The sequence below is a fragment of the Electrophorus electricus genome, chromosome 6 (assembly GCF_041902795.1).
Source record: "Electrophorus electricus isolate QZ-2024a chromosome 6, ASM4190279v1, whole genome shotgun sequence".
Lineage (NCBI taxonomy): Eukaryota > Metazoa > Chordata > Actinopteri > Gymnotiformes > Gymnotidae > Electrophorus > Electrophorus electricus.
In genome coordinates this window covers 1042809-1055099 of record NC_137502.1, presented here as the reverse complement: position 1 = coordinate 1055099, position 12291 = coordinate 1042809, and the positions used below count along the sequence as shown (strand labels likewise).

General features: G+C 47.2%; 1 protein-coding gene across 6 annotated transcripts; it reads left to right on the top strand.

Moving 5' to 3' along the window:
* The first annotated feature begins 3215 nt into the window (after window positions 1-3215).
* Window positions 3216-12165, top strand: wfdc1 (WAP four-disulfide core domain 1). Of its 6 annotated transcripts, none has more exons than XM_035525590.2 (6): window positions 3216-3720; window positions 8673-8868; window positions 9450-9533; window positions 9629-9769; window positions 11101-11218; window positions 11918-12165. In XM_035525590.2, exons 1-6 carry the CDS (start codon window positions 3592-3594, stop codon window positions 12003-12005), a joined length of 756 nt encoding a protein of 251 aa, XP_035381483.1. In that variant the 5' UTR covers window positions 3216-3591; the 3' UTR covers window positions 12006-12165. The 6 variants fall into 6 exon arrangements, with proteins under 6 accessions (XP_035381483.1, XP_081571340.1, XP_035381484.1 ...); XM_081715214.1 differs by having other exon boundaries at window positions 3217-3720; window positions 11869-12165; XM_035525591.2 differs by having other exon boundaries at window positions 3218-3720; window positions 11888-12165.
* The last annotated feature ends 126 nt before the right edge of the window (window positions 12166-12291 follow it).

Sequence of the window (12291 nt, the reverse complement as noted above, 5' to 3'; positions counted from 1 at the left end):
ATTTATGACAGTTTAGAGGTGAATGTGGTTCGTGTGTGGGCTAATGTTGTTTAAAGTAGATAATAGTTTATAATTACAGTCACATGTGTTCCTTACACACAAGGCCAATGGTTAAAGACCCACGGGTGCCTTTGGCTTGACATGTACAGTAACATCACCGCCCTTGTGGAGCCGTCACGGTACTGGCACACCTCCATACCCTCCATACAAAGACCTGTTACACGTGATCCCTCAGAAGAAGGCGGAGTCGTCTGGGCTGCTACCCCAACGGGCCCATCTGGAGGAGATTAGACCCCAGCTGTTTCTGCAGCAGGTTGGAGGCGTGTGACTCTCCTAGTGACTTCAGAGCCGTGTCTCACATCAAAAGAATTTATGCTTCTCCTTCCCTCCTTCTCTCTTCCTCTCTCTCTCTCTCTCTCTCTCTCTCTCTCTCTCTCCCTCCACACACCATACAGCAACATTCCTCTAGTACTGCTGGCAATACCAGCGGTAACACACTGTATCTTCATGGACTGTATTCAGTTATTATTATTATTACTGTTATGAATATTTATTATTATTCGTGTGCATTTTTGTTCAAAATATATTTTGTTTGAAATATCCCAAAAGACTTGAAATGGTAACAGTCAGTGAACAGGACACCATCACTGCTATAGCAGGTCGTGGACTCTGAATTAGCCACCGGTCAGCCCCTGTCCTGTCTGCTGTCCTGACCTTCTGTTTTCCCTTTCACATGGGAGTGAAGTCTGCCGAGGACAGTCCTCAGCCCGGCTGCAAAAACAGAAAGTAGGTGACCCTGTGGAGGTGACCAGTATGAGGAAACTGGGGAACTTGCCAAGAAACCAAATGAATTCTGAAATGTCCTTACAAGTGCTGCCACCTCAAGGGCTGCCAACATGCCAGCACTGCTATCCAGGACGCCGGGGTGGAGTCAACTATGACTAAAGTGGCCCATAGTTGACTCCACCCCGGTGAGGTGTCAGCACTTGTAAGGATGTTTCAGAATTCATTTGGTTTCTTAGCAAGTCCAGAAACAAAGTTCATCACTCCAAAGTTGGAGTTCGACAGAAAGAAATCACTGCCCATGAACTTGCCAAATGCAAGATATTGATTGTGCCATTATCAATATTGATCAACTTACTGAATCTGGAATTATGATCATCCAAGCACCAGGTGTTGATGAAATGATGACACTGTGCTATTCTGGCAGCAGCAAACAAAGTTGGCATTGGGTTTAGGGTTGATAATCGAGCCATCAGCAGCCTCGTAGCCTCCCAACAAATATCAGATCGTCTCACGGTCCAAACTCTCCACAGCTCCATCAAGGTCCATAGTGTTGCCGCGTAGGCACCCACAGAAACCAGTTCAGACCCAACCAAGGATGGTTTCTCTAACTCCAACATGCCTCTGCTCTGATCCCATAGACGGCAGTGATCTTCCTGGCTGGCCACTTTAACACTCATGTTGGCAAGGACAGAACTGACCTGGAAACAGTGACAGGAGAGTTTGGCGATGGCAAGAACCGTGTCTCCTATCCTAGAACTCCTGTTTCTAACACCCTCAGAAATATCGGCTAACCTGGAACAACACACCTGGCCAGGACTTGGCTGTATGGGACTACATCATGGTGAACAATCGATTCAACTCAACGCTGCAGGACGTTCAGACCAGGAGAGCAACTGGTTTGTTCCAAGATCCAACTTAAGCTCCAGCATGCCAAGCAGACGTTGCGCCCTCAACCCAGCCTGGACTGGAATCAACTCATGGATGCCACACATAGACAGGAATTCCAGATCACACAAACCTGTCACACAATCTTGTCACACAATCCTGGAAGTACAGGACGTCGTAGATGAAGATGAGAAGGGCTTTCAGGTGCAGTCTTGGTCTGTGCCCCGCCCCTGTGCCCCGCCCCTGTGCCCCGCTCCGTGCCGCGCCCATCCATCGCTGAACACAACCATGGATATCTGACATCTGTCTCTACCTGGTGGCCAGACGAAAACAAGTGCAGTTGACCAACAACAACAACAGCCAGTAGAACTGGAAAATTCAACTGGAACAATGTGGCCAACACAGAACTTTATTGCACTATCAGAAGGTCGAGGGACTCAGAACACCAAAGTGACCAACGAGAACATCAAGAAAGCAGGTGGAATGTTTGTAGAGTCTCCTGCTGAACATCTGCAAAGCTTGAAGGACTTCTTCAAGGATCCGTACAATCGCAACGCAGAGCCACGACCCAATGACCTTCCCAAAACTCCACTGGACGAAGCTGAGCTTACGATCGAGGAAGCAAAAACAGACATTTGAGAAAAACTGTTGACAGCCAAGAATTATCACGGTATCAAACTGGTATCAGAGACAGGGTCTTCATGAAGGTCATCAAGTTGAAGCTTCAAAAACACAGTGAACAGACTAGCAGGGAAAGCGGGTTTCTGCCCTGGACGTGGATATTTCAAACAAACATTTGCCATTCGCCAGCTTACAGAAGAACCGATCAGATGTGGAGAAAGATCTTTATTATCTTCCTCAATTTCAAATCCACATTCAGCTGTGAGAAACAGCTTTCGAGGGCGAACATGGCAAGGATGAGGGTCACTTCTTCATCGACCTTATTCCACAGACGTCCTTCAGAACATTGCCAACACTGCTCAGTCGCATGGCCTTAAAACAAATGCGGAAAAGGTTTAAGTGCTTACAACAGATGGATTGCATGCCATCATCTCTCTTGACGGCACCCATATCGAACAAGTGCAGTTCAACCACCTGGGTCGCTCTTTCAGGAGAAAAAAGCGTCGCCCTCAAAAGAGATCCAGACAGACTGCTGTAACATTCACCTCCCGGAAACAGAGCAAAAACAACCCCACGAACACCAGAATATGTCTCTTTCATATGATGACTCTTCTGATTACACAAAATGATCTCACATCACCCTCACTTGAGACAGGCACACCTGGGAACGGAGAGTTTCTCTGTGTTACTGTTCCACTGTGTATCACCACGTATATATTTATAAAATGTGTACACACAAGCACACACAATAGGTTAGAAATTATCAGACCAAATTATAGACCCTGAACTGATTACTACATGGGTGCTCAAAACTTACACTGTTCTTTCTCACCTGATTCTGGTGGAGTCTCTTCTGTTTCTTCCTGCCATAACTCTTCCTACTTCTCTTTACCCCTCCCTCTCACTCTCTCATTTTGTCCTCTCTCTCTCTCTCTCTCTCTCTCTCTGTCTGCACACAGCTGCCTCTTTCATCTCTTTTCTCAGTTAATCTCATGTTCTCTCTGTTTCCTCTGTACTCGTCTCTCCAACCTTCATCTTGTCTTCGGAGCGGACGTGCCGCGGTCTTCCCTGGAGGAGTGTGTTTGAGAAGACACACAAGGACGGAGACCTAAAACCAGCACTGGGGACCTTCTTCCACACACACTCACAGACACACACGCATACTTAGAGGAAGCCGAAGCATAAACACACACACACACACACACACACACGAGACAACAAAAAGCAGAAGGAGAAAAGCTGAGAGATTGGAAGAACTTTGCGGAGGGAGGAGAAGAGAAGAAAAAGAGAAGGACGAGCATGTTGATGGCAGGCGCCCGGGTCCCGGGACGCATGGTGTGGGCCACGCTCCTCGTCTGTCTGCTGCTGCTGGAGGAGACGAACTCTGGGAGCGCACGCCGTTTCCGCAGGGGAGTTCCCAGACACAAGGTGAGTACGCGTCCTCTCAGCAGACACACTGTCCATACCATCTGACGTGAGCTCTTGTGTGGTGAAAGAACGCGGGGTAGTCGGGGAACCATGGGGCAAAGATCAGGCAGAATTCTGCCGATGGAAGACAAACTGCAGAAATGTTTGGTAGAGAGCTCTGTGTGTGTGCAGGTATAGTCACGGGGACCGTTCAGGAAAGACCCAGCCACTGTGACGTGTGATTAGTGCGGCTGGAACACGGACATCCTGAAGTACAGACATTTTTATGTCTGTATTTTAGTTGATTTGCAGTTGTAGTTGAAAGCTTAAACAGCTCTAAGAACGGGTAAAGTGCGTGTGTGCGTGCGTGCGTGCGTGCGTGCGAACCTTCATTTTGTCACATGAGCACAGCCAGTAAGGGAGAATGCAGTGTGTGATGTCTCTGGTCTTGTGCAGGATGGACAGATTGTCCCTGTCTGCTCACAGCTTCATTCATCCTCTCACTTCATTTTCTTCCATTTTGTCTCTATCCGTCTGTCCTCTGCTCCGGAACGGTCCGGCTCAGCTCTCTGTCCTCTGTCCTCTGCTCCGGAACGGTCCGGCTCAGCTCTCTGTCCTCTGTCCTCTGCTCCGGAACGGTCCGGCTCAGCTCTCTGTCCTCTGTCCTCTGCTCCGGAACGGTCCGGCTCAGCTCTCTGTCCTCTGTCCTCTGCTCCGGAACGGTCCGGCTCAGCTCTCTGTCCTCTGTCCTCTGCTCCGGAACGGTCCGGCTCAGCTCTCTGTCCTCTGTCCTCTGCTCCGGAACGGTCCGGCTCAGCTCTCTGTCCTCTGTCCTCTGCTCCGGAACGGTCCGGCTCAGCTCTCTGTCCTCTGTCCTCTGCTCCGGAACGGTCCGGCTCAGCTCTCTGTCCTCTGTCCTCTGCTCCAGAACGGTCCGGCTCAGTTCTCTGGTCCTTCGTTCTTGCTTTTTTTGGTTCTATCTCTCTGCAACACACTCATGTAAACTGTGGAGACTGGGGTAGAGCAAACAGCTCCAGACAGTACCACCATCACTACAGCGGAACTGATACAGCTCACCTGGTCTCAGTGTCGGTCTGTTAAAAGCACCAGTAAAGCATTTTTTATGGTTGGACAGTGTTGGAGCAGAGGGTTGTTACAGGAGGACTGCCAAGCCCGACACGCTCCTTGCAGCAGTGAAGGCCAACTGGCTGTTCCCTCATTCGGAACAGCCGGTACGCCATAGACGGTCGCGTTGGGAAACTACTGCTGGTGCTTGTGGGCTGGAATTGTGTGGAGGGCCACACTTGATTTGCAGTGTGGCACGGCCCCAGCTCAGGAAGGGTGCATGCTCTGATTCCATGGCTGGATGCCACGCGCGAGGCTTCGTCCGTACTCACACAAGCTACGGGTTAAGATGTCCTTCCCAACCTTTACAGTATGCAGTATGCAGATTCAGCACAAAACATCTGGTTTTATCTTATTGTCTTAAAATATTTTGAAAATAACTAAATATTTTGTACTGATAAACCAAAACAATAAGGACTAAAAGGCCCACGTGGCAGGCAGTCCGAGTGTTTACAGAAGGGGCTCGGCCCTGGAGACAACAGGACGTGTTCGTGAGAACACGGTCAGGGATGTCGGGTCTGCACTGTCCACACACACAGTCCATTAGCTCTGTGATCCAGATGGATTCTGACAGGTTCTGAAGGAACTTAAGGAGTAGACAGGTGTGTGTGGGGGTGTGTGTAGTTTCCTGGGCACATGCTGAGCGTCTGTCTGTCAGTTAGGGTTTTATCCGAGATTTTCTCGAGTTGTTTTCCACCACGCTCAGACTACGAACAATCAGAACTCTCACAGGTCTTGATCTTTTCATTACTGTGTTCTGAGCCAAACAACTTTATTAGTCAATGAGGAAAACAAAACAATTCCATTAAACTCGTACAGTTCAGGTTTCTTTTGTATACATTTTTGTATAAAAAATCTGGAATTTTAGGTAAAAATTAATTAGCTTTTATATGTGAAAAATTGTGGCGCAGGTTGAGCCTGCAGTCAACAGGCGTTTCCTGGTGTGGTGTGAGTGAATACGGCAGGACATGTTCATGTCCCTGTGGACACCGGAACCATAATCCAAGTCTGCTGAGCACAGTGGGACATTAATGTGATTTCAACCTTTCATGGCACTGAAACCTGGGAGTTTGAAACGTGTTCATGTCCTTCAGGGTTTAGGTTTTAGACCTAGAGACGCAGGTAAAGCCAAGTGTCTCTGTCAGACAGACAACTAGACAGATAGACAGTTTTAAGATTTTAGAAAATTCTTTGTCAGGCAGCAGCTGCCCAACAACCACAACCAGGGACAGATGCTGTCCAGACATCTGAAAATCAAACTCAAACACACGACAGAACCAAAACAAACCAAGACAGTGCCACTAAAATTTCAGTCTGAATGTAAACATTTAAAAGGCTCAAACAAGAGACAATATTTTAAAAAGATAAATGATAGTAAATAAAATGTTGCTGTTACAGTTCAGGTTGTAATAATTAAGCATTAGAATATTAGAATATGCGTGACATATTGTGAGGACGGTTATGAAACCTTTAACTGATGCATGACTGGTGTTCTGAAGCAGAACAGGTGACAGAGATTGAGAGACTATCGCCTGAAAATAATTACAGACACGTATGTTTTGGAGTTTGACTGAAATATGAGTGTGATGTCGGCCCAAACCAGAAACAGCTTTTGAGAAAGTTATAAAAGAATCATTTCAGATATGTGTTTTGTAAATTGATATCACTGTTTCTAAATTGTCCCAGCTGTTGGTTTTAAAAGCAATTTAGAAAATTAAGGATTCTGATAAAAATGTGTGAAGGAAGTTAAGTTCAGTTGTTACTTTTGCCAAACGCGTGTCTGTGTTTATTCTCACACTCTGAACATGTTTGTACAATACATCTCATACTCCTCACAGACCTTATTAATCAGGTAGCTCTGACGTCTAAAGTGTCCTGGCACTGGGGTGGAATTTAAGAACTGTTTAACCAGCATCCACAGAAGAAATGTCTGGATCGAAGGACAAGATTTCTTTAAATGTTTAGATTGGTTGTATGCAGTGAAGCAATAGTTCCAGCACCAGTTGTGAGCATCATCTCTGCAGCCTCCAGGGTCTCTGTAGAGGAACCTCTGGGTATCGCAGCACAAAAGAACCGAATGACCCCACTGACTGCAGCAGAAATTTGAAATGAAAAGCGTATGTGCTCTCTGGTGAGCTCTGCTGGTAGACCTTGAAGAAACACGCCACAGAGCTGCTGCAGTAGAAACAAACAGGAAAACAAGAACACTAAAAAAGGCAAGCACACACACCCACACCCACACACACACACACACGCATCCACCCACCCACACACACACACACACACACACACACACACTCTCTCTCTCTCTCTCTCTCTTTCTCTCTCTCTCACACACACACACAAACCAGGGCACCAGTTAATCTACACTGGAAGTGAACACTACTAGTTTGTCCTGATACGAATTCTCTTGAGAGGAAATTGTAGCTGGAACACCAGTGAATGAAACAGGCCGGGCCTTTCTGTACCCGGCGTGTACGTCCACCCTAACGTGCGTGTGTGTGCCTCACTTTGGCCCGAGTGTCACATCTTTAGTCCTGCCTGCTGGGTCACTGCTGTTGTAGCTCAGAACTCCTCCGTCAGATGCTGAGCAAGTGGCTGTAACACATGAGAAATGTCTGAGTTAAAAGACTTCCCGTGGATGGAACTGGAACTGAGCTGGACCGAAATCTGTTGAACCAGATCAATATTACAGCCAAGGGTGCTAAAATTGTAGAGTACGATTCAAACATAGCAAGCACAGAGAGAAAAAACAACAACATTCAGAATCTACAAACCCACTACGCTGGGACAAGGGACTCGCAATAAACATACTCTAGACAGGAGCAAACAGGAAGAGAGACAGAAAAGGAGGGAGGGAGAGAGAAAGGGATTGAGAGACAGAGCGATGTATAGTGAGTCTGGGACGAGACTTCCTCCCTGAGCAGTACCTCTTCCTCTGTGGTAAAGCTGGCCCAGGTGTCTGTGAGAAGGGACCCTGAACGGACTCCGTGGGGAATGAGTCCACATCTCCTGTTAGTGCCCAGACACACCAGAAGACCCAAAAAAGGACGCGTGGCTTTTCTTAGGAAGAAAGCATTCTTTATAACCCTGAACAGCACAAAAACATGAAGATGCATGTCCTCCTCAAACTTCCTGCTTCACACTTAGTTGGTAGAATGAACTTTCACTTGCTGTCTGAACAGTAGAGTCCCTCACAGTCTTCAAACACAGACTGAAGACCCGTCCACTCATAGGATCTTTAAATGACCACTGACCCTGCTCCTGTGTTGACTAAAACTAGTACTTATTGTAGGGTTGTTTACTACGCTGATGTTGACTAAAACTCTAGTCCTTATTGTTTATTGCACTGATTGTTGTCTGTTATAGAGCTTATATGTGTTTCCCTGTATTTCTACAGTATTCTAGTTCACTGGCATCTTGGACTCTAACCTACTGTACTGTACTAGGATGTATCTATGAGGAAATGACTTTGGATAAGAGCGTCTGATAAATGCCATAAATGTAAATATAAATGTAAATATGTAAATGTAAATGTACTTTCAAGCATTTAGTGAAAGCACAAAATCTCTGTTGCTGAAGTCCGGCCCACAGTTTGAGTACACAGGGGTAGCACCTTTCAGATGACTCAGCTGCACAGAATATAATCATATGCAAATATCATGTAAATATCTCTGGAGTTTTTTAACAAAGTGATGTAAACACATAAAGGACTGATAACTACAGTTGTCGACCTCAAGACTCGAGAGTTTGAGCCAAAGTGAGACGCTGCCCTCTACAGGACACGGTGGCAGTCGTCTGTGCTGTGATGCTGATGAGACACGCATTCTCTGCCTATCCCCCGCCAGGACTATGAGTACCCCAACCAATCACAATCCACCCAGCACCAGAAGAGCGACCGGTGCCCACCCCCACCCCAGATGTTGCCGGCGCAAGCGTGTGAAGTTCCAGCCTGCCACTCCGACTCCAAGTGTGAGAGGCACAAACGCTGCTGTTACAACGGCTGCACCTACACCTGCCTGGACTCCGTACAGCCTCCGCCCGGTATGAACACGCACAGCATCCGTACAGCCTCCGCCCGGTATGAACACGCACAGACTCCGTACAGCCTCCGCCCGGTATGAACACGCACAGCATCCGTACAGCCTCCGCCCGGTATGAACACGCACAGACTCCGTACAGCCTCCGCCCGGTATGAACACGCACAGCATCCGTACAGCCTCCGCCCGGTAGGCGGACTCTCACGCACTCTCACGCACACTCACGCACTCTCACGCACTCTCACGCACTCTCCTTCACAGCATCTTCACAGCTCATCTCCACATTAGAGCTCACGGATTTTCATTTCCAGCAGACGCACTTGTCCAGAGAGATGTACAGAGTGCTTTGCAGTCTGTCTAAAGCTGGGACCACGTCAGGGTTAAACTTGGGAGTGAATGAAGAGAAAGGTTCCTAGTGTACGTGCGGAGACAGTGAAGGATGCAGCTGTATGCACAGAGGACTCGGCAGGGCTGTTCAGTCAAATGACGCTTTAGTACTCTAGTACTCTTTAGCGTGACTTTTTCTAAGCACTACCCACACTGCGCTGCTAATGTTCGTTTCTCTGTGGCTGTGGCCCTGGTCAGTGCTGGACTGGCTGGTACCACCCAAGCCGCGCTGGCTAGGCGGGAACAGCTGGCTGTTGGACGGGCCAGAGGAGGTCCTTCAGGGTGAGTGCCACACCGATCCTCCAACACACCTCGTTTCACGTGCTGCCTGTGCCGCACAGGCTGCCGTCTGACTGTCTGTGTGTTTGCGTCTGTAGCGGAGGCCTGCAGCACTACGGAGGATGGAGACGCACCACTGCTCTGCCCCACAGGGTACGAGTGCCACATCATCAACCCCGGGAACCCCTCGACGGGGGTCCCCAACCGGGGCCAGTGCGTCAAACACAGGCGGAACTCAGGTCAGCATGCAGAACTGTCCATCTACACTGTTGCACAGTCACCGCCAAACTACACTGTCATCTCTACACCCGTGCACGGTCACCTCCACACTACACAGTCACCTCCATACTACAGTCACCTCCACACTACACAGTCACCTCCATACTACAGTCACCTCCACACTACACAGTCACCTCCACACTACAGTCATCTCCACTCTACACAGTCACCTCCACACTACAGTCACCTCCACACTACAGTCACCTCCATACTACAGTCACCTCCACACTACACAGTCACCTCCATACTACAGTCACCTCCACACTACACAGTCATCTCCACTCTACACAGTCACCTTCACACTACACAGTCACCTCCATACTACAGTCACCTCCACACTACACAGTCACCTCCACACTACACAGTCACCTCCACTCTACACAGTCACCTTCACACTACACAGTCACCTGCACACTACAGTCACCTCTACACTACACAGTCACCTCCACACTACACAGTCACCTCCATACTACAGACATCTCTACCCCCACAGTCACCTTCACACTACAGTCATCTCCACATTACAGTCACCTCCATACTACAGTCATCTCTACACTACACAGTCACCTCCACACTACACAGTCACCTCCATACTACACAGTCACCTCCACACTACAGTCATCTCCACTCTACACAGTCACCTCCACACTACAGTCATCTCCACTCTACACAGTCACCTCCACACTACACAGTCACCTCCACACTACACAGTCACCTCCATACTACAGTCATCTCTACACTACACAGTCACCTCCACTCTACACAGTCACCTCCACACTACACAGTCACCTCCACTCTACACAGTCACCTCCACACTACACAGTCACCTCCATACTACACAGTCACCTCCATACTACAGTCATCTCTACAGTCATCTCCACCTGTTTCATCGAGGCTAGTGGACTAAGCAGAAAAGGAAGTCTTTATGTTGGCTTGCAACAAAATATCTCACAAATATACATGCAACAAACATAAGGGGAATCATACTTTATAAACTTTATAAAGAGATACAAACATCAAGAACCTTCGCTGTAGCAATAATAATAATAATAATATGAGCAAAATGGTGGAGTTGCCATGTCAACGTTGAGTGGTAAGTGGTTGTACGCATGCTAAGTAGGACCTGAACAATGCTGTGGTCACTCAGTTGACACTAAACCTTTTATCTGGGCCTGTTTCCCATTAGGTGCCCACAGCCTGAGGCACAAGCACTTCAAAGATTACAAGGACAAGTCTTTAGGTTCATATGACTAAATATGTGGATTTACCGAAGCTTCATTATTATTCCCAGGGACGGGCAGACAAAGTATAACCTGGAGCAACCTGCCATTGTTTGTAAACTCTGCAATCTCTTCTGAACAGGAAGTAACTCCAACAATGCTGTGGGGGACAAGAACCTCAGCTAATGGGTATGTGAGAAAATACCAGAAATTTAATTGATGTGTCAACACATTTCTAGATATTCCAGACTTCCCTTATTTATTCAGAAAAAGTATTTTGCAAAAATGTCTAAACTGTTATTGCAGAAGCCTTGGATAACCTTGGATAACCCTTGCTGAATTCTGCTTGTCTCAGCAAATCTACATGATCTGTCTCTCTTGGCTTCTAAACTCTCCTAACTGAGCTGGCTGCTGCTGAACCCTAAACCCTAACCATAACCCTAAACCTAAACCATACTCCTAGAGCTCATAGTTAAGACTATAGTGAACCCTAAACGCAACCCTAGAACTCAGTTAAGACTATAGTAAACGCTAACCCTAATCCCTAATTCTAGCCCAAGACTATGGTGAACCCTAACCCTAAATCCTAATCCTAACCCTACAACTCATAGTTAAGACTATAGTAAACCCTAACCCTAATCCCTAATTCTAGCCCAAGACTATGGTGAACCCTAACCCTAAACCCTAATGCTAACGCAAGACTATGGTGAACCCTAAACCCTAATGCTAACCCAAGATTATGGTGAACCCTAACCCTAAAGATAACCTAAGACTATGGTGAACCATAAACCCTAACCCAAGATTATTGTGAGCAGTGATGAATGTAAACATGGATGCAGGTGCTCTCTTCTACTGTAGGTAACCTCAGTGACCTCCATGACTCTGCAGGTTCCTTCCAGAAGAACTTGGACTCAGTCACCCAAACCGCACTCCCCCTAAATCCACACTGCACCTACACTCCTCTTTATTCCTGTAAAATGGTGAGGTATAGTCAATCTGTTATAATAATAATAATAGTTAGTTACGCTAACTCTCTACTCTTACCAACATCCCTCTTTTACACACTGTCCTTAACACCCAGATTACTACAGGAAGCAGTTTTTCATATTTAAATAAATATTTTTCCTATTTACATACATATGTGCAGTACAGTGAGATTCTTCTCTTCACATGTCAACCCGGAGTCGACAGGGTTGGGGCCTTGCTCAAGGGCCCAGATTGGCTACATTCAAACCCACAAGAAATATTTTAGAGATAATTAA